General features: G+C 42.1%; 1 protein-coding gene across 9 annotated transcripts in view; it reads left to right on the top strand.

Annotated features, from left to right (window-relative positions):
* Positions 1-22938, top strand: part of TJP1 (tight junction protein 1) — a 259314-nt gene that overhangs the window by 223161 nt on the left and 13215 nt on the right. For 7 of the 9 annotated variants that reach the window (XM_061394640.1, XM_061394639.1, XM_061394638.1 and 4 more), the window contains 14 exons: positions 5006-5145; positions 6077-6182; positions 8934-9084; positions 11547-11655; positions 12792-13011; positions 13223-13407; positions 13503-13598; positions 15757-15839; positions 16580-16790; positions 17099-17199; positions 20188-20538; positions 20865-21104; positions 21694-22551; positions 22681-22778. In XM_061394640.1, coding sequence (XP_061250624.1) covers positions 5006-5145; positions 6077-6182; positions 8934-9084; positions 11547-11655; positions 12792-13011; positions 13223-13407; positions 13503-13598; positions 15757-15839; positions 16580-16790; positions 17099-17199; positions 20188-20538; positions 20865-21104; positions 21694-22551; positions 22681-22778 — 2949 coding nt within the window. The remainder of the gene's footprint in view (positions 1-5005; positions 5146-6076; positions 6183-8933; positions 9085-11546; positions 11656-12791; positions 13012-13222; positions 13408-13502; positions 13599-15756; positions 15840-16579; positions 16791-17098; positions 17200-20187; positions 20539-20864; positions 21105-21693; positions 22552-22680; positions 22779-22938) is intronic. The other 2 variants (XM_061394641.1, XM_061394644.1) reach the window with 1 other exon arrangement.

Here is a 22938-nt window from a genome sequence, read left to right as displayed (position 1 = left end):
GGAAGCTCCTAATTTATGATTACTTACTGATTTGTTTGTAATTATGATTACTTTATGGTTTATGATTCTTAATATTTTAAGTATATTGAGTTAAAATGTATTATTTGATTTCACCTCATTTATTTAATATGAGTTTTAGAAAATTTCAAGCTACATAAGTGACTTTCTTCATGATTCTGTTAACAGCATGGCTCTAGATCTATATGTATTGAATAATGCCTCCACCTTTTGGTAGATAATGGAAATGCACTAAAAAGAACAATGATTTTTTAAAATATTGATCGTGTGAACAGTTTAATAGAATGATGTGAGTTCCACTGATCTGCAGTGTTAAGGTGTAGTAATTACATTAATGAAAGGTGGTAGTCAGAAGAGAATGAAAATTAGCCAAAAATGAAATACTTGTGGAATTTTTGTGTGCTGTATGGAGCAGGAGCCCTATTATAAGGCCTGGTTACCACTGGGGAGGATGGTCACATTAAAATATTATCTTTGATTCTTAGTTATCATCAGTGTTACTTAGTCATGTTGTAGATTCAGGAAGTTTTTTTTGTTTTGTTTTGTTTTTCAGTTAAAGGAAAGGAAGAAAATCAATTGGAATTGGAAATTGTTTTTTAAACTTGCAACTTAAAAAAAAAAATCTGTTGGTGCGTGTGAGCTTTCTCTGGTTAGAGAGAGTGGGAGCTACTCTCTAGTCATGGTGTGTGGGCTTCTCAATGCAGTTTTCTCTGGTTTGGAGTACAGGCTTCAGTAGTTGTGGTACACGGGCTTATTTGCCCCGTGGCACATGGGATCTTCCCAGACCAAGGATCAAACCCTGCATTGGTAGGCAGATTCTTAACCACTAGACCACCAGGAAAGTCCAGAAATGTGATCTTTATTAAACAGATAGTTTTAAGCCAGTTGCAAAGCAACAGAATTTGTAGAACTATTAAAATTATGTAGTTATTTAACCTTGATCTCTTCAAAATGTTCATATGTACATTTGTATTTTTAGAGCAAAAAATGCAAGAAGAATTTACTATTTTGTATTGCCCTTTTTATTATGAATCACCTAGAACAGTTTGCAGATAGCTTAATTGTGTTTATTTATACTTAGACTAATTGTATGTGAGACTAACACATAGTGTCAGTTCCTCAGCCAGTGTCTGAGTCTTTGCAACCCATGAACTGTGGCCCACCAGGCTCCTCTGTTCATAGAGTTCTCCAGGCAAGAATAGTGAGTAGCTCAGTGGAGTGAGTAGTCATTCCCTTCTCCATGGGATCTTCCCAACCAAGGGACTGAACCTGGGTTTCCCATATTGCAGGCACATTCTTTACCATCTGAGCCACCAAGGAAGCCACCCCATTATTACATAAGCAGTGGCTAAAAAGTTTAACTTTTTATGATTTAAAAGTAGTTCATTCTGGTTTGAGCTAGAAAATATCTTGGCATACATGTGTGTGTGTGTGTATATTTTACTAAAAGACTGTTTTACTTACATGCAGCTCTTTTAATATATATTATTTAAAACTGGAATACCCCCTCCCCAGAGTAGTTAAATTAACTTAAAAATAGAACTCTGAAAACTTTTCTTATAAAAAAAAGCATATGTTTTAATCTTTCTGGAGAACATCAGGAAGAAATGTTTTTCCTGGTAAGGGACTGCTAATAATATGGACTATGGAATTCTTTAAAGTTAGACTTAATTTCATCTTTAAATAATCATTATTTTAAAATAAAACTTTTCAGTCTTTCATAAGAAGATGTGACCTTATGGACTATAGCCCACCAGTCTCCTCTGTCCATGAGATTTCCAGGCAAGAATACTGCCATGCCACCTCCTCCAGGGCATCTTCCCCACCCAGGGATTGAACGCATGTCTCCTATGTCTACTGCATTGTAGGCAGATTCTTTACTGTCTGAGCCACCTGAAAATTGAAACAGTCAAGATAAATCTAAGGTTTCTCTGGGCTGCTGTTGTATCTGCTTCCCCCTTTATGAACCGCTGTCACCCGCATCTGTCTGGTAATTCTGCACATGGGGTGTGTGTGTGTGTGTGCGCACACGCATGTGCAGCTGTGGGGAAAAGTGGTCTTTAATACCTCAGTGGTGTCTCACCACATGTATTCTGCCATTTGTTCTTCACATTTTGTTTGGGGGCTATTTTCCTATCTCTAGTTACAACACTGTTTCATTGTAAGTTTAAGATTTTAGTTTTTTATCTTCAATTATGAAAGCATTGTATGCTTATTAGAACAAGTGACACAGGCCACAGCTACCAACTCCACTACATCTGGATCTCAGATTTGAAGTAAGCTTTTCTCTGTACTTGGGTCAATGTTTAGCATCATATATAGAGTTTCTGTGTGTTTTGCAAAGAATTTTAAAATATCATGCTCTGCACGTTATTCCCCAGTTGTTAGCTTATTTCACATAACACAAGGTAAGCATCCTTTTAGCTTTTTCATTTGATCAGAAATTTTCCATATTATGGAAAGTCTGTTTCTAGGTCTTTTTCATTTTTGTCCATGGGTTCATATATTGGCTTTTTTAACTGTTAAAATACTTAAAACATGTGTTGGCATTTAAAATTTTTCATGGTTAGTGCCAGATTACTTTTCAAAAGTAGTGTTTACATTTTTTCTTGCTCTTAAAATTGAAGTATATTTAATTTAGAATATTAGTTTCAAGTGTGTAGGAAAGTGATTCAGTGATACACACGTGGCAGTGCTTTCGTTTGTTTCTCAGAATTCCATGTGTACCAGTCTAATGGCTGCAAAATGGTGACTTCTTCTTATCGGTTGATTTCCTGACTAGTGGAACTGACCATCTTTTTGTGATATTATCCATGTCGAATTTCTTGTTTAGTATATTTCTGGTTCATTTCTGTTGCTCATTTTTCTGGGGTGTTGTTTTTTATGGCTTTTGAATTTTTAACTTGCATTTTAGGGAGATCTCCCCTAGTCTAGGTTTGTATAGATGTATAATTTTTAATGCTATTGTTGTAGAGATATTTTTACTTACTTTACTATTTTCATTTCCATCTGATTATTGAGGATATTTAATTCTCAATGTAATTAAAGTTATTTTAATTCAAATAATTTTTAATATTCTTTTATACTCACTAAAGTGTTCTGCCAGTATTTCCAGGAGCATTATTGCATGATTCTGTCATCTGAGTCTTCAGATAATGGTAAATAACAGTAATGTTGGCAGGTGTCACTGTGCTGTTACTGATTTTAGAGCAAATAGATTCAGTGTTTCACTACATAATATGATAATAGCTCTTGGTTTCGGAAAATAATTTCATTATTATGTTGCCTGATCTTTGCTTTATTTGTGACTTTTATTAGGAATGGCTGTTGATTGTTTTCACATGCTCATTTGACCAGTATTAACTTTTTCTGTAATGTTTGAATAGAATTATGTGGTAGACTTTTAATGCTGAACTAGTCTTGCACTCTTGAAACAGCCCTGCTGTGACTACTGTATCAGTATAATAATCCTCTAATACAGTATTTTATTTGGAATTTTCCCCTCCATTTATCTTTTAAAATATTTTTGTCTTCTCATTTGGTACTGTTAATTGTCAAGATTTGGGTGTTAAGCTTCTGTTAGCCTAAGGCTGAATTGCTAATCAACAGAAAGTTGAAAAATACTAAAGATAGGTACATGAGATTTTTATGATACTGTTCTATGTATGTATGTATGGGATTTTCTACAATAAAAAGTCTTTAAAAAGTGAGTTAGGGAGCTTTCTATATTTTTCTACGATCTAGGATGATTGAAGAAAAATATTAGGTTTTTCAGAGTTGGGAGAACTCAGCCATAAAATCTTCTACCAATACGTTAAATGGTAGATCTTGATTTATCTTTTTATGTGAAGCATATGTATTGGCCTTTATATATATATAAAGTTCACTTTTTATAGTTTGTATTTTTCTGGGGGAACTGTTGATGGGCACTGAGTTTTGTTTATTGCTAGTTGAGCTGCTATCAGAGTAAATGTTTTTATAAAATCTTCTTGGACATGTATGTGTGTGTTTCTTCAGGATAAATCTAAGAGTAGGATTCCAGGTTTTTGTGTATGTGCATTTTTGTTGTTTTGATAAATAACTCCTAATTTTTGCTCAAGTAGTAGTACACTTTTTTTGTGTTTACACTTATTTCCACTGTCCTTTTCCAAATGTCTGTATCTCCATATCCTTCTTACGGCTTGATATGATTGGAGAACTCTCACAAGTAGTAAGAGCTCTAGTTTTTTGTATTTGCATTTTTCTCATTACTAGTGAGGTTGAATATTTTTTGTTTATTGTCTGTGTTTATTCACTCTTCACTGGTGAATTTCTTCTTCCTAGTAGTTATTTTTTTCCTGAATTGTCTCTTTTAAACTGATGTATAGTTCTCATATAGTCTAAATATCAAATCCTTATTATATGTATTATTGGGTCAATGTGTAGTTTTAAATTGAACTTCTGTTACATATTGTTTGGTCAAATTGCTAATATTCAGTTGTTTGAACTTAAAATTCATTTGGTTCTACATATGACATTTTTTCCAATTATTTTCACACCTTTTAAAGCTTTTTATGTATTTACTTGATATATTATGGCTTTTGTTAATTGAGACTTACTTTAAAAGTATTTTTGATAATAAAAATTAGGACTTTATCTGAAATTGATTTACTTCTATGTCATTAATACACGTAGTCAGCTAGGTTTTCTAGATTAGTGAACAGTTCTGACACTGCTTATTACACACTGTTTTGTTCCAGCACCTTTGGCCTGATGCTTCCATGATAAACTTCGGTCCTGCAGAAGTATCTCTCCATTTTCTGTTTTTCTACATGGATCTGTGGCAGTGCTACTCTAGTTTTAATTACTGAGTTTTTTTATAGTATTTTGGTGTTTTTTAGAGCAAGTCCTTTGTCACCCTTTCCTGACATTGTCTTGGCTGTTCTTGTGCTCTTTACAAATGATTTTCACCATGTGCTCATAACTTTTGTGTTTTACTAATGTACAGTCTCCGGAGCAGAGAGGAAGAGAGAATTTCTAAACCAGGGGCTGTCTCGACTCCGGTAAAGCATGCAGATGATCATACACCTAAAACAGTGGAAGAAGTTGTAGTTGAGCGAAATGAGAAACAAGCACCCAATCTTCCAGGTAAGCCTCGCCTATGAAATAGGAAGTGCAGAAAACATTCAGTCAGACTAAACTGTTTTACAGTTTATAGAATTATATTTACAGGAGATACAAAAATGCAGTTATTACTACTGCTACTATTGTTGTTACCTACTACCCATGTAGGTAACTACCCATGGAATTTTTCTGTATTTCCAGCATTTTTATGTGGATAGGAGGTCACTGTAGATGAGTAGGCATTCTTGAATGTTTTTCAAATTTTCTACATAGAAATTATTCATGGTTCACAGCTGTTCACAGTGAGTGAGGTTGTTTTTCAAACACTGCTCATTAAAGGGAAACATTAGATTGACTTCAGATACTTTTAAAAGTTATCTTGCCAGTGGACAGTGTTTTCAGAAACCCTTTATGAAGTGTACCTTGCCGAGCTGGATACGAGACCAGACCTGAAAACCTGCAGGGTTCTGAAATCCTGAAGGGTTGCTTGAAAGGCCTAGAGGTTCCGATTCTATTGTCCCTCAGGTCCTTCTCCCAAAACCTCTTTTCTGCTCTGCTTGCTTAGTCGCAGGAATGTGTATATTTAAAAATAAATTTTACAATAGTTAAGAAAGTGACAGTCCCAGCAGAGAAATGTAGGGATTCTCTCTTCATACATTCTTCTGTTATTCTTCCCTAAAAAGTAGATTTTTTCAGACTTCAACAGCTGGAGCTATGGAAAGCACAGGTGACCATGTGATGTGCATACATGTTATAAAGATATCAGAATATCTGACTATAAAATGTACCCTGATAGATGCATATGTAGTATATATGTCCCTGATCAGGTTCTCTGAACTTCCATTTTCACTGTATTTTGCAGACTTTTCATTGTTTGGTTATGCAGTGGTTGCTTGCACTGTTATTCCATTTTGTACAGTGTTTCCTGCACAGTTTAGATTTTCTCTTCTTTCAGAACCAAAGCCTGTGTACGCACAGGTAGGACAGCCAGACGTGGATTTACCTGTCAGTCCATCTGATGGCGTCCTGCCCAACTCAACTCATGAAGATGGCATTCTTCGGTAATGTGGCTTTAAACTTGTGTTGTTTTCTCTGCCTGTTACTGATCATGGTTTAGAGTGAGTGTTCAGTTGTGACCTGTATTACAAATGCTTTTGATACATAGTGTGTGCTGCATAATGCTCTGATTAGACTTTTGTTTGTTTAGTTTTTAAATTATTTATATGATAGGATCAGAGATTAGAGGAAAACATACTTCTTAGGATGTTTACTTCCTTCTCACCACTATTTTCTACCTAGTTTTTGGATCAGAAATTAGAAAATTGTTTTCTGGACTTACGTAGTGGTCCAGTGGTTAAGAGTCTACGCTCCCAATTCAGGGAGCATGAGTTTAACCCCTGGTTAACAAAGCTCACACATGCTGTGTGGTGTGACTGAAAAGAAGAAAAACTTTCTAGTTAAACATGAGAATTTTCACAGACATTCTCAATCCCTAGCTTAAAAAAAAAAAAGTGTTTCTCAGCACCTTGACTGAAGCCAGATAACTGTTTATCATGTGAGTGTCCTATACACTGTGGGTGCTGAGCAGCATCCCTAGCCACCAGTGGTCACTAGCTAGTATGCACGTGTGCACACACACACACCCTGGTTGTGACAACTAAAAACACCTGCAGATGCTGCCAGATGTTCCCAGAGGCAGGATCACCCTGACTGAGAACCTGCTCTAGATCAGTCAGCACCTCAGTCAGTGTTTGATTTCCAAACATTTCATTACATTGTATCTTATATACCGAGACTGAGATGTAGATTTTATATCCAGATTTCAAACAGTCATGATCATCTAGTTTTTTGATGCCTCTGTGGTAAAAGAGAGGTGACAGGATGTGAATAATAGAAAATTACCAAATCTCCTAAAGTAGGTTAGATACAGACCCCTGCTCTCATCTGTTCTCTGTGCTGAAGGAAATTGGGTTGTTACCCTGAGACCCAGCATGGTAGAAACAGCTCCTGAAACAGGTGGGAGTGTCACAAGTTTAAAATTACACATTTTAATATTAGGTAACTGATAATTCAAAATTTTATAAATCGGGAAGGAATTATCTTGTTTTTCCTTTCTTAAGACTTGCCTGAGCACTTTCCTGACTCTTTAAGGTTTACCAAAACTTTGTTAGATTCCAGAGACTTGTTTGCCAGAGGAGCCCTGAAGGACAGATACGGAGAGAACTGAGGAGTGGGCAGGGTTTGTATTTGGGGTTTTTCGTTCATTCTCTGTGGATGCGTTTGAGGCAGAGGCTTCTGCTGCTGTGTGCGGTCGATACAACAGAGGGCCAAGAATAAAGGAACCTGTCTCGGTCACATGACCCTGAGATGGTGCCTGGAGCTGTTCTTGAATGATGTTTTTTAAAAGCCAGGTCTTGCTGAAGGATGCAGACTGCAGTCCACTGTTGTTACCTGTTGAGGTCCTCTAGGTTGGTCAGTGTTAGGAGAGGATTTTAGGGCCCTGGAATCTTAAGGACTTTAAGGGGGTGCTTAAAAGAGCTCTCTGGATAGTTGACTTTTGGGAGAGGAGGCTCTTGATGCAGGTGGAAAAGTAGATTTCACCACGAGCAAGGAGCTTACCGTCTATGATCCACAGATTCGGGGGACCTCCTGTGCCACCAGTAGTAAGTGACCAGCCCCAGCAGTAAGTGACCTTGTCTGATCTACATGCTCTCAGGTTTCTGCCCAGTTCATGGTTAGCTCATGTGAAGAAACCAGATCTAGTGGGACTACCTTATAAGTCCTAAAAGCCAAGGTGGTCTTTAGTTGGTTTAAAGAAGTAGGCATCTGTCTGTGTCCCCTCAACTCATTCATTCATTGGTTGACTTGTGTTTTTTAGTTATTGCTAACCTCTACTTATTTGTTCATTGTTACTTTAAAAGAACCTTTCTTCATTTCATGTCCAGATAGGTGTAAAAGACTTGTGTCTTCTTGTCTCTGAATGTGGGATGGCTATGGAAACCTAGAAGGGTAATTTGTAATTATGTATGTAATTTGTTATTAATTACCCACAAGGGTAATCTGTAGTACTATAGCCATTCTTCTGTGGCATTCTTAGTATTTGTTTCAGGAGTGTCAAGAGTTTTGACCCTGCACTGAGAGTAGAGGAATTAATGTGTCTTCATTAGTTCTTCTCCATTCTTTCCAGCATGAAGAGATTAACATGGGCTCATCCAGAAAGGCTGGATGGTGAGCTTTTTGGTTAAAAGTTCAAAGGGGCCTCAGAGCAAGTAATCTGTGTGAGCTACTGCAAGAACCCCTGGCTGCAGAGTTTGAAAAGCACTGTCTGTCGGGCACAGTGCCTAGAGCTTGATTTTGACTCCTGGTATTAGGGAAATTTGTCAGTTTACACTTCAGTTTCTACCTTTGTACAATAGGACTTCTCAGTTATTCGGTAGAGATGATATGGTATGTGAACTGGGGTGGGAAAAATGGAAGAGTTTTTAGCCATTGTTAATATATATATCGAAGAGTCAGAGTTGGGAAAACATGTTTTCATGAAGTAATTTTACAGTTATTATGTAAAACAGTACTAACATATTACATTTGGATATTTCAGAACTTATTTTTGTTAATTAGAAATTAAGAGAAAGTGCCATTAAATCTGATTTTGAGTTCTAATGCTAAATTTTATTAAGTAAATTAGTGGTGTGGGGGAAATTTCAGATATGATGGTCATTTGTTTTATTCTAAATATGGTTTTCATTATAGCAGTTTGCTGTTACTGTTTAAGCTTCTCTTAACTCATTCAAATGAAATACTTGTTTTAACAGGCCCAGCATGAAGTTAGTAAAATTCAGGAAAGGAGATAGTGTGGGTCTTCGACTAGCTGGTGGAAACGATGTTGGCATATTTGTAGCTGGTGTTCTCGAAGATAGCCCTGCTGCCAAAGAAGGCTTGGAGGAGGGCGACCAGATCCTCAGGGTATGTCCATGATCAGCTCACATGGTTTCAGATACTTAGGTCTCCAGAGCAAGGCCTCAGACATAGCAGATGTGTTATGATGAGCTTGTAATCTGTGTTAAAGAACATGGGACTCCATCAGGTCTCCCCTCCCTGCCTCTGCTCTGCTCACGTCTGTTAGGTGTGACTGCACAGTATGTGGCTTTGGTTTCATTTTAATCACTCATTTGTAGAATGTGGAAAAACCAAGTCTTAGAGCTCACAATGTCTCCCAGTTATCTCCAGTTCAGCTGAGCATTCCTGCTGGCTGGACTCTGCTGTGGGCCCCAGCCTGCCAGCAGGGCAGCATCAGGTACGCAGCCTGTGGGTCCCCTTTACCCAGTGATGGCTCAGGCGTGCCAAGATGGGTGTCCATCGGGTACACGTGTAAGCTCTCGTTCTGAAGCTTCACATCCACAAAGATGAGAGTCCAGGAAAGCCCAGCTTGGATGCAGTGTACCAGTGGGGTCTTTGTGTTTTTTTTTTGTTTTCCATAAGCAGTGTTACCTAGTAACATAGTACCATCTTTATTCATCTTCTCTCTTTTTTTTTTTTTAAATTTTATTTTATTTTTAAACTTTACATAATTGTATTAGTTTTGCCATATATCAAAATGAATCCACCACAGGTATACATGTGTTCCCCATCCTGAACCCTCCTCCCTCCTCCCTCCCCATACCATCCCTCTGGGTCATCCCAGTGCACTAGCCCCAAGCATCCAATGTCGTGCATCGAACCTGGACTGGCATTTCATTTCATACATGATATTTTACATGTTTCAATGCCATTCTCCCAAATCTTCCCACCCTCTCCCTCTCCCACAGAGTCCATAAGACTGTTCTATACATCAGTGTCTCTTTTGCTGTCTCGTACACAGGGTTATTGTTATCATCTTTCTAAATTCCATATATATGCGTTAGTATACTGTATTGGTGTTTTTCCTTCTGGCTTACTTCACTCTGTATAATAGGCTCCAGTTTCATCCACCTCATTAGAACTGATTCAAATGTATTCTTTACCCCCTGCTGGATATACTACATCCCATTCTAGTCGGAGGACCAGCTCTCAAGTGGGAGTTCCCGCCTCACCTTGCTCTGCTCTCTTCTTCCTTCTCCTCCTGCCCCAAGTCTGACTGCTTTGTTCTGAGTTCTCTTTCTCTGCCTGTTGGCTCCGCATCTGCCTTGTGCTGTCTGTCTTTCTCCTCTGGCTATTGCACTTGCAGGTAAGGTGGCGCCCTTCCCTGCCTGCTTGTGTCATGAGGCCGTCCAGCCTGCCTTCCACCTTCACCACGGCTCAGGGTGGATTTCCGTGGGGCACCACCAACCTGATGGCATCTTCAGCCCTTGTTTTTCTGTATTTCTTACTCATGTTTTACCTTAAGCAATTACTTTCTTCTTTGGATTCCATAACACTGTCATTCTGGCCCTCCTAGTCGATAAATGTTTCAGTTCTTTTCCCACCACCTTCTTTAATCATTCTTCTGAAAACCTGGCACATGTTCAGCAACCCCCCCTTTCCTCTTGCTTCCCTGTCTTCATGTTGGGTTTGGTCACTTGAGGCAGCAGCTCGCAGTCAGAAACCACCCTCTGAGTGTGGGGTGAGCTCCCTCAGGCCGTGGTGGCCGCTCTGTCCCCCTTCCCCTTCACACTTGCATGGAAGGAGGTCAGGGCATTCATTGGCTCTGCCTGGCTGATTTCCACTTGACGTTTGTTTACAATATTTCTGTTTTCTCAGATACAACATTGATAATTAAGTAGACCTATTCTCTTACCCACTCCATATGCTGTTTGAAGTAATCATTGTCATGTAAAAATATTTTCTCATAATTGTATCATTAAGGTAGTACCTGTTGAAAACATTTTCTCTTAATGTAGAAAATTTCCAGAAGATGAATAGAAGGAAATCTCCCTGTTACCTGCATACAGTCACTGATGACATTTCTGTTAGGTCCTCAGGGGTATCTGATAGAGTGAGTACTGACCTGGCAGACTCAGCCTGTGTTGTACACATGCTCTTACTTAGGTGGCACAGCGCACACGCTGTTTCCTTCTGATTGCTTCTCAGAGAGTCTAAGAAGTCTGGCTCTGTTGTACAGTCTGGACTTTAATTTCAAAGTTTAAATCATGAGATTTTATAACAATAAGTCATTGGAATTAGATGTTAGCTTTCTTGGTCTGAACTGGTTGGAATTTGCAGTGTATGATCTCTAATATTGTGTGGCATTGTCACTGTTTAAAGGAATTTATACTTTAACTCACTTTATTTACTTGGTTTCTGCTTGTTACAAACTAGGGTCTTTTCTCCAAAAATAAATATTTTTACTTTTGGAGATGTGATATTTCTAGAGTAGATAAACTCTAGAAATATTTGTTTCCTGTGCAGTTAAATGTTTTTATTGTCTTAAAATATGGCCAGTAGTAATTTGTGAAATGTTATTTTAACAGGTAAACAATGTAGATTTCACAAATATCATAAGAGAAGAAGCCGTCCTCTTCCTGCTTGACCTCCCAAAAGGAGAAGAAGTGACCATATTGGCTCAGAAGAAGAAAGATGGTGAGTTACTCTCAGGAAATTGAGAAAATAAACCTGGAGATGCTGGACTACTTAAAAAGGGAGTAATAAATGACTTGTTAACACTACGGATTTTGTCATTTAGGGGCACACAGCCTTTACACTGTGGGGCTTCCCTGGTGGGTCAGTAGTAAAGAATTCTGCCAATTTGGGAGATGCAGGCTCGATCACTGGGTCAGGAAGATCGCCTGGAGGAGGAAATGGCAACCCCCTCCGGTATTCTTGCTTGAAGGAATCCCATGGATGGAGGAGCCTGGTGGTCTATACAGTCCATGAGGTTGCAAAGAGTCGGACACGATTTAGTGCCTAAACAACATCAACAATCTTACACTATGCTTGTTAGCACAGCACAATAATGGGACCAGCCAGAGTCTTTCTGGCTTTCAGTTTAAGTTAGAGTGTCATCTGTGGGAGAATTGTATACTCTTCCACAAAGAACTGTACATGGGCAGCTTCTGAATTTTGTATTGATATTTTCTAAGCAGTATGCTCTGATGTTTGTTGGCATTAATTTCAAGAGAATGACTAATTTTCTGTGATTAAGAAGATGCACTTTTCATTTAGAACAGACAAGGTCTCTCAAGCTTGGTACTGTTGATGTTTTGAACCAAGTAATGTGGTGAAGGCCGTCCCATGTATTAATGCTTCAGGCTGTTTGAGATGTCCTCCCTCTGCTCACTAGGTGTCTGTACACACACCTTCTTTCAGCACATGGTTGCTGCTATCAGAAACGTCTCCATGCATGCCAGCCCTCTCTCTCACCTGACAGATATGGGGTTGCCCTCATTTGAGAGCCACAGTTTAGAGAGCGGGAGCGTCTGTGCAGGGCTGAGGCAGGACTGTTAGGTGACCGAAGCAGGAAGCACGTGTGGCTCTGGACGAGTTGCCTGCTGGGTGTCTGCAGCAGTTTCCTCATCCAGGAGGCGGGGTGCCGAGTCACCGTGTCATGAGCTCACGGTGATGCCCACGAGACAGAATATGTAGGAAGGAGCTACTGTTAGTTGGATACGGTTGTTTTTGTCATTGCTAACGTTATCAATAGAATCTTCACCTAATGTATTCTATTCATATGAATTTCTTTTTCCACTCATTATTGATTATATTTTGTTTCCGTTTAGTTTATCGTCGCATCGTAGAATCCGATGTGGGTGATTCTTTCTATATCAGAACCCATTTTGAATATGAGAAGGAATCTCCCTATGGACTCAGTTTTAACAAAGGAGAGGTGTTCCGTGTCGTGGACACTCTGTACAATGGGAAGCTGGGGTCCTGGCTCGCCATTCGGATTGGCAAAAACCATAAAGAGGTGGAACGTGGCATCATCCCAAACAAAAACAGGTATGAGCGCTCCGCTCATGTGTCTCGCAGAGTGGGTTAGGGAATGAGGAAAAGGTTTCAGCCCCACAGGGAGTCTTCACTGTACTCACCATGTCTAAGACTGACCTAGTTTTATAAACTCCTTTATTTTAATTTAAGCATTAAGGTTTACATTCCATGTGAAGTTCTGCCACAAGTCTTTGTGCATTTTGTTCTGTGTTCTCTTGTGTAGAGCTGAGCAGTTAGCCAGTGTGCAGTATACACTTCCCAAGACAGCAGGGGGAGACCGCGCCGACTTCTGGAGGTTCCGCGGTCTGCGCAGCTCCAAGAGAAACCTGCGCAAGAGCCGAGAAGACCTCTCAGCCCAGCCAGTCCAGACCAAGTTCCCGGCGTATGAGAGGGTGGTTCTTCGAGAAGGTAGTCTATTTCCTGCCAACCAGCCTATATTAATGTCAGTTTGCCTAAGACAAAAAAAGCATAAACTGTGCTTTTTTTCATCTGAATCTTCTCAGCTGGATTCCTGAGGCCTGTAACCATCTTTGGACCAATAGCTGATGTTGCCAGGGAGAAACTGGCAAGAGAGGAGCCAGATATTTACCAGATCGCAAGTAAGTGGTCTTGATGCAGACTTTGAGTGGGGTTGAGGGTGCTTCTTTACTAGTTACCCTCTAAAGGTAGATCTGACCCATTCACCTAATAGAAGTAACACTTTTTGCCGCTGACCCCACGTGTTTAATTGGAGGGAAATCTGAGTGATGGTGCCCTTACTCTGCCAGGTCCCTCTCCCCCAGCCCACAGTCACGTTTAATCCTGACAACATCCCGGGGCAGCTGTCGAATGTTCACCCTGAGCGAGGCAAGCTGGGTGCACTGCCTCCCTCCCTCGTTGGGGCGTCGTGAGGACTACTGGTTAAATCACTCACTCGGCTCTGAACCCAGCTTTCTGGCTCCAGCCCAACTTTATCAGTCATTAAGCAAATAGAGAACTCAAATATCAATGTCAGAAGGTAATAGAAGCATGGTTATGCTGTTGGTTACTGCAGACATTTATAGTGTTTTGGTGTTACGTGTAGATACTGAGGAAGTAGTGCTCTAAATGCCTTACAGGTTTTGCTTGCAGATTCTTTCAGTTTCCTTATTTTAACTACCATGGTAGTTTAAATCCACAGACTTAGTTACGACCCCTTAGGCCTGCTTTAATTTATATGTAAAAACTTTAAAAACGTTTTTTTCTAATTAGAAATACACCATTTTGTATTTGGAAAAAATTAGAAAATTAGTTTTGACATATCTCATCATCACCCTCAGTTTTACCTTATTGTATTTTCCTCCACCAAGTGTATATTCCATTTTCCTTCTTAGTGGATAACTCATGTTTTCATTTTATTATCTATTCTATAAAAAATCTGTGATTTGATTAGCCTTTGTTTTTATAGTTTGTTTCAAATTTATATTTTACTAATACAGAGGTTGCATAAATCTGTGCGGTTTGTGTGCTGGGTGTAAACACTCCAGTACATAGCTGTGTGTGTGTGTGTGCTGGGTTCATTAGGATTCCTGGAGACGGGTGCGCTCCCTGCTGCTGCTGTAGCGCTCTGACTGCCCCTGTGGTGCCGTGAGCTCCAGGGGCTGGTTTACATGAACAGGGTGTTGCCTTTGTATTTGTATTGTATACATTACTTTTCATTTGCTTGCTGGTGAAGCTGAATGAAGACGTGTGTCCTGAAACTCAGAAGATGCAGACGAATGATAGTAAAATTTGAGCAATTTAGAAAATGTTCACTTCTGATTCTCCACTCATTTTGTTAGTCTTTTCAGAAGAGATCTTTTTTTGGTTGTGCTTATAGACAGCACTTTGCCTAAAGAAGTTGGTGGTTATAGATACCACCCGTAACCAAGCTTAAATCTTTTAAATTTAGGAAGAACAAGTGAAGACCTACAGAGTTCTGTTTTAAGGACTGATTGTTACTTTAATTGGGTTTATTCCACAATCAGGGTCTTATAAAAGGGGTTCAGATCGCTTAGTTATATACCCTCTTTGAATCAAATGAGAGTCTTTGAATTTAGAAACTGGTAGCATTTTCTCCAGCCAGAATTCCCAGGTGGTCTCCCGTCATTGCCTGTGTCCAGCGGACTGGAAGCTAGCCCTCTGTCTTGTGAGAGCCTCGTCCCCCTTATCCCTCAGCCTGACCTCCGCACTTCTATGTCTCTGCCTCAGAATAGCTGGAACATTTTTGAAAATATGCATCTTAAAAACTCACATCACTTTAAACTTAAATATTTGGACCAAACATATAATTTATAATTTTACTTTGTTGACTTTAATGGAAGGAAGTTCATCAATATTTTTTTAAAGCTGATTTTCAATTGAGAGAATTGCCATTTTGGCAATTTCTCTTGACCAGTAGGATGCTGAAGTTCTGCTTCCTGATTAAAATGTTGTTCATTATGAAGTATTACTTTGATGTTGTGAGCACAGTGCATGCAGTGTGGCTCAGCTGCTGGGTGGGGGCACCCCTGGGATCGTGGGTGAGCACCCACCTGCCTTCTGATGGTATGAAGCACTGATGTCACCAGGCGCTCTCAGCCAGGGCAGCCCTGAGAGGACATGTGGCTTCAGTTCTATCACTGTGGGTCAGGAGGGACACGGGACTGCTGCTGACATCCAGCAAGTGGAGCCCACGGTGTCGTTAGTGCCCAGAAGCCGAGGGCCTGGTCTCACCAGTGGAAATCTGATGTTTTGTTTCTCTCCTGATTTCCTGACTAGAAAGTGAACCTCGGGATGCAGGAACCGACCAGCGCAGCTCTGGCATTATTCGCCTCCACACAATAAAGCAGATAATAGATCAGGTATGTTCCTGAAAGTTGACCTGTTCATTATAAGCTGTGGGATGAGTCTGGCTAAACTGAAAGTAGGAGGTATTTTTTCTCAAGTTGTTACTGGCATACCATGAGAAAATTAAGCCAGACATTGTAACGGTTGGTGTCAGGGACGGTAAGTAGTGCTTGCCTCAGAAGATAAGCTGTCATCACCACAGAAAGGGATCCAGTGTCCTCACACAGGCAGTCTGCGGCTGTCCCAGTGGGACAGTTCAGGTTGCCCTTTGGTGCTCAGATGATAGGAATGTGTGTTAGTCACAGATGATAGGAATGTGTGTTAGTCACAGGGTTATTAGGACCATTACAATGTTACACTTATTTTCACTCTCTGCTCGCAAGTATTGGGGCTGTCTTAAAAGTGAGCTGCCAAGAGAGGTGGTGTAAAATATAAAAATGGGAGAGAATAATCTTTCTAAATTTAATGTATTTCCTGCTATATGTGGTTTTAAATATCTTTGTGCAACTCAATTTATAAACATTTTGAGTAAGCAAAAAAAAAAAAAAACAAAAAAAAACAGCTCATTAAGACTTTCTGCCTTATATTGAGCTAGAAAGTATATAGCATTAACTTGAGAGTACACCTTTTCCTGGCGTGCTCCTGAGACAGTTTGGAGTTAAACATCTGTTCCTGTTGGAACATAGTCTTGGGTAGGACTTCTAAAGGTGATGATTCTCAGTTACCTGTGTCTGCTTTCTCCTTCTGTCTTCAGGACAAACATGCCTTACTGGATGTAACGCCCAATGCAGTAGACCGTCTGAACTATGCCCAGTGGTATCCAATCGTGGTGTTCCTTAACCCGGACTCAAAGCAGGGTGTGAAAACAATGCGAATGAGGTTATGTCCAGAATCTCGGAAAAGCGCCAGGAAGTTATATGAGCGCTCTCATAAACTTCGTAAAAATAATCACCATCTTTTTACAAGTGAGTACGTGAAAGCCCTTCTTTCATCTTACAGTTTCTGTGCAGTAATATGTGGGCAAAAATGTTGTGTTGTTTAAATATTAAAACTCATATAACCTTTGCCTATTTTGCTTGCTCTTGTGTTAATGGCTGCTATTGATGGAAAGAAATGGTTTGGTGCCAAAACAGACATTTCCAGGGGTGTGTCCTCAGATATCATCTGTCAGAGAACTCAGTGGTGGAGGCTGAGCTCTAAGCAGTGTTGAGTGAATTCTTATTTGGTGGCAATGTTCTAACCAGAGAACAATGCTTTTGTTGTCTGTTTTCAGCTACAATTAACTTAAATTCAATGAATGATGGCTGGTATGGTGCACTGAAAGAAGCAATCCAACAACAACAGAACCAGTTGGTATGGGTTTCTGAGGGAAAGGTAAGAAGTTTCCTATTGTTAACCCATTTGACAACTCACATAAGAGAAGCCTTTGAGACACCGTTTTCTACTTGGATCAACATATTGGAGGAATCGGGGGCTTCAGTGTCTAGGCCTTCATAATTTGCATGTGGGGTTATGGAATTCGTAGGCATTCACAATTTGCATGTGGGGTTATGAATTCATTTTGGTAGTAAAGGATTTAGAAGTTTCCTGCCCACTGAGCTGCCATCCGGCAGTGTTCTCTGTCTCAGAATGATGTGGAAGAGCAGGGCTGAGCTCCAACTCCACCCACCTGACCGACAATGAGTGTGAACCTTGCTTCCTTCCTCCTCTGGAAATAAGGGGCTGAGTGGGCTCGGTGAGGGTCCCCAAAGTGCTGTCCTCTGCATGTGAGATCCAGGACTTGTCTGGAGGAAAAGGCAGGGAATGGGCAGGGCCCACTGTCCTTAGACCCAGCCCTGGCGCAGCATGGACACACAGCTGCGTGGTGGGGGCCGGAGGGGCTGCAGTGAGGGGCTTGGCTCTGCTGCTGCTGGAAGCGTGGCCCTGAGCCCCTCCCTGAAGGATTTCTGCATCAGTACCTGTTAACTAACATCCCTGAGACACACTGGAAAAGTCAGGTTACGCAGCCCAGACTTTTGGCTTTGCATTCTGGTGTTCTGTACTACCTTTTGCTGTTGGCCTGTCTGGGCTCCTAGCAGTTCTTAATGGCACAGGATGTTGATTTTGTTGGGAGTTAATACTTTTCTCAGAATACACAGTTAAAGAAGCTTTTGTTATAAATGCGTTTTGCCTTCGGATGAATACATTGTCAGTGTGTTTCCGCTGCTAGGGAAAGTTGAGAATGTCTGTTCTATTTTGTTTCGGTATTTCCTCGTCGGCTCATTTCTGCTGTTTTCCCCTGCATGCTCCCCCTTCCCCTGCCTGGCTGTGGCCCCTGAGGCCAGTGCAGTGCATGCTGCATGCTCAGGACCCCTGCTTCTATCTGGAAGACACCACCTCTGTGAGAAGAGATGTCCTAACGCTGACATCTGGAGGTGGTGTTGGCTGCTTCCACCCATAGTCACATGTCAGTACCACTCACATGCGATCATGAGACCCCCCTGACCACTGACGTGTCAGCCAGGAACTTGATAGACAGAGGTGGAGCAACTCACTGCAGCACTTCCCACAACATACTTAACTAACTTATTTACTCTGTGGCCTTGGGTGAGTATGATCACTTCCACTCCATACTAACCATTCCAGGACAACACAATTCTGCTAGCAGCCTGTGTCAGCTAGACTGTTAGCAAGAAAGCTATTAGTTTATAAATGCACAAAATATACTTGCCTACCTATCTGAGAGGTTTTTTTATTCCACAAATCTTAGTTTTATTTCTCTGATATTAGTGTGCTTCCTGGATTTTAAAATGAAGGTCTTAACTCCCCAACTATTTTTCTGTGTGAGGAAAATAATAAAAATTAATTAAAATGACCTATATTAATAGGTCTCATAAGTCATTTACTATTAGAATAATAGGTTGATGCTCTAAATCAGAAAAGGTGTTAACAATTTAAATCGTTTGACTTATAGTATATTTTTTCCAAATAGGTTCTTAAACTAAGAGATTGTATTTAGTTAAGAGATTATTAAACTAAATAGATTCTTCTCTTCATTTCCACCCTGAACTCCCCTAAGTTAATTACTTCCACCTGGTTTCCAGGAAGAGTTCCTCTCGGCAGTTCTGATGGTCTTACATGTTCCCTACTGAACCAAGAAAAGTCATCCTGGGGCTTTCTTAACAGGAGGCATATGTCATCTCTGGCTCCAAGTGCTTGTTTCTTGCTCCTTCTGCATTTCATACCCTGCAGCAGATCAGAGAGTTCTGAGTTGCTCGTCCCTAGGGCCGTAAGCACTGCCCCGACTGGCCCCTGGGTTATATAGTCTTGCAGGCTCTGCGAGTGGAGATTAGAGTGGAGAGAGCAGGCAGATTTTTGCAGTGAGAGAGACTCCACCCATCATCCCTGGCTTTCCAAACCGCTGATCAGGGACAGGTGGTTTTTCCCACGTGGAAGAGGCATTCAGGATCAGGCTCCTGCAGAGCCAGAATCAAGACTGGGGGGAACTGCCATTCAGGCGGCTCAGGCCTTGTCTGTCAGTCAGTCTGTGCTGGTAGAATTCTGGGTTCCACATCTTGCAGGTCTCGAGCCATACCCCACCTCTGGGTCTTCCAGGGTAGGGGGTGGCTGTTGTGTGTGGTCCAGGCAGTAGCATCACGTCAGTGTGCGCCGACAGCCTGTTGTTCCTGTTCCCTCAGATACTTGTGTGTTCTCTCTCACTGGCTCAGGAGACACTTGGTGGAGCCTGGAGCCGACTCAGCTCTTAATCCTGCGTAGAGCATCATTCCTGCATCTGTGCAGAGTTATGTTTTAACAGCAGTTCCTAGTGAGCAGCCAGCACTTAGCTGATGCTTTTCCACGTGTTTTATAAAAACTGTAGGGCCAAATACCAACTTTTAATCTTCATATATAGATTTTATATATACACAAGGTCTCTTACTCAGCTTGAACTGTGGCGTTAATCTCCTAGTTAGTCTCATGCGTGATGTTCTGTCAGTCGGTGTGTCTGTTTCTGTGAGCTTGGCCTGGCCATATCCCCCTCTTGACCCTGCTCTGGGCTGACAGGCTAGCGAGTGACTAGGGTCCACGAGCCAGAGGAGGGCCAGGGCTCCTTTGCTGTCTTCTGGGGCTGGGCATCAGGGTCCAGTGTTGTCATGGCCGGCTGGCCGACCTCACTCATCCAAGCCCTTCAGATATCCGAGGGTGCTTTGTGTGTCCGCATGTGTGCTTGTGAAGTCTTCATGACCTTTCCTCAGCAGAAGCCTCTAGACTTAGCTGTGATTTCTCCGAGGACAAGTATCCTTTTCAGTCCCCTTGTGAAATAAAGGCCACCTCTTACAAAACTACTGAATAAAATTTTTAATTTACTTTTATTTGACCCAGGCGGATGGTGCTACAAGTGATGACCTTGATTTGCATGATGATCGTCTGTCCTACCTGTCAGCCCCAGGTAGTGAATACTCAATGTATAGCACGGACAGTAGACACACTTCTGACTATGAAGACACAGATACAGAAGGCGGGGCCTACACTGATCAAGAACTAGATGAGACCCTAAATGATGAGGTGGGGACTCCCCCGGAGTCTGCCATTACCCGGTCCTCTGAGCCTGTCAGAGAGGACTCCTCTGGAATGCATCCTGACCACCAGGCATATCCTCCCTACTCACCACAAGCGCAGCCACAGCCAGGCCATAGAATAGACTCCCCTGGATTTAAAACAGCCTCTCAACAGGTAAGCAGCAGCATCAATGTTCTGCAGGTGGAGGTACTTGATCAAAGTCTAGATGTGGTGACTGACTTAAAGAATGTGGTGTCCTTTCTCACAGGTTAAAATTTAATGTCTAATTTCAACTTAAGAATACCAAGGACTTAATTCTAAACTTTGTGTATTTAGAATCTCACACAGCAGTATACTGAAATTTAAAAATTCAGGACATGAGGTCACAGTTTTTTTACTCAGCACACTTAAAATGTATGTCTATCAACCACTATAAATGGAAGTGGGGAGTTAGCAGTGAACAAAAGCATTATATTTAAAATATTTTAAACACTTCACAGAAAGCAGAAGCCTCATCTCCAGGCCCTTACCTTTCGCCTGAAACAAACCCGGCACCATCAGCCTCTGCTGTTAATCCTCACGTAGACTTAACTAATGTCAGACTGGAGGAGCCGAGCCCAGCTCCCCCCTCCTCTGACTCACCACACGCCGACTCTTTACGAGCTCCAGGCACTGAGGCCGCTCACGTGCAGCTCAAAGGTCCAGAGCCGTCCCTGTCGTCGCATGTGGGCCCAGCAAAGGTACCTGTGCCGCGGGGGCTGCCCTCACCCGCCGCTCCCCGTCAGCCTGCCACATGAGCACGTCTGCTTTCCCTCAAGTGTCCTCTGCTTTTACTGTGGGCTCAACACCATGTTCTCAAATCACTACAAGTCATCTGGTTCTGCAGTCTGCATGGCTTCCAGTGGTGCCTGATTCTTTAAATAGGCCTTTTAATTGGGATTGGTACCTAATACTTTTATAGGTTTTTAATGTTTGGCTTTAGAATCTTCCAAAATTTCTTAATATATCGTTCAGATCCATTGTAAACTGCTTTATGTTTTCTAAACTATCATGTCCATAAATTTTCTTTATGATTTTCATTTTCAGTGTCCAAATCAAGTGGAATCAACAGCTGAATGCATTAATTTTCTACTAAACTTCATTTAGTGTCGTTACGTGCTGAAACATAAAAGTCCCTACTTGCATTATAAATTTTGAGCTTTCACTTAAACTTGCTTTCTCCACTAATCTTTCTGTCCTGGTAATAAAGGGTAGAACATGTCGTTTCTGTCTCTTACTAGACTAGGATTTGAAGCCAGCCTGTGTCCTTACGCATGGCTGTTTATACAGGTGTACAGGAAGGACCCCTACCCTGAGGAGATGATGAGACAGAACCACGTCTTGAAGCAGCCGGCTGCGGTTCACCCTGGGCAGAGGCCAGACAAGGAGCAAGGCCTGAGCTACGAGCCGCAGCCTCCGTACACAGAGCGACAGGCTGGCAGGGAGTTGGAGCAGCCTGCATACAGATACGATGCCTCTAGCTACCCGGAGCAGTTTGCTCGGAACTATGACCATCGTCTGCGCTATGACGACCGCCTCCTCACCTATGAGGAGCAGTGGCCCTACTACGACGACAAGCAGCCTTACCAGCCCCGGCCTCTTGATGGTCAGCCTCCCGCGGAGCCAACAGAACGAGGGTATTTCCCCCGTTTTGAGGAGCCAGTGCCCCTGTCCTATGAAGGCCGAGCGCACTACGACCCACTGCCCAGGACCTCCACCTTGCGGCACGAAGAGCCTCCCGCCCCTGCCCCTGGGTACGATGTGCACGGAAGGTACCGGCCTGACGTGCAGCCCTACTCCACTGCTGGCCCCAAGGTGCCCCCTGAGCCCAAGCCGTACTTGGACCAGTACCCTCGGAGTTACGAGCCAGCGCCAGCCCAGGGCTTCCCCTCCAGGGCAGGCCCAGGCCACTACGAGCCTCTTCACAGCACCACGCTCGCTCCACCACTTGGCCCCTCGTCCCAGCACAAGCCCGAAGTCCCGCCCACAGGCACCAAACCCCTGCCTCCACCCCCAGCTCCGGCCGAGGAGGAGGAAGACCCAGCCATGAAGCCACAATCCGTGCTCACCAGAGTGAAGATGTTTGAGAATAAGAGGTCTGCTTCCATGGAGAACAGGAAGGATGAGAGCCATTCCACTAGTTTCAAGGTAAAGAGGTGATCACTGTTTCCCTGCCTTGTGTGCAGAACACATGCAGAGATGAGCATGCAACATGCCTAAGCAACACCTGTTTTCTCTTGATCTCTGCCTAAGGATATGTATCTTCTTTCTCTGCAGCCCCCAGAAGTCACGTCAAAACCGGCAGGTGCTCCTGTCCCAGGTCCCAAAGCCCCTGCTCCGAGTCAGCTCGGTGAACACGACAGAGCAGCACATAGGTGGGTGCTCTGCAGCCTCGTGGATGGGGAACAAGCCCCAGCTGGGGAGGGGCGGGCAGGCAGGGGGTTTGCAGGTCTTCACTTGAAATCTGCCATGTCTCCACTGAAACGGTGGTCCTAGAAAGACAAATAACTTCATTTTATCTTCTGCAGCACATCT

The sequence above is a fragment of the Bos javanicus genome, chromosome 21 (genome assembly GCF_032452875.1).
Source record: "Bos javanicus breed banteng chromosome 21, ARS-OSU_banteng_1.0, whole genome shotgun sequence".
NCBI classification, from domain to species: domain Eukaryota; kingdom Metazoa; phylum Chordata; class Mammalia; order Artiodactyla; family Bovidae; genus Bos; species Bos javanicus.
The sequence above is the reverse complement of the archived record's forward strand: the minus strand, read 5'-3'. Positions and strand labels throughout refer to the sequence as shown.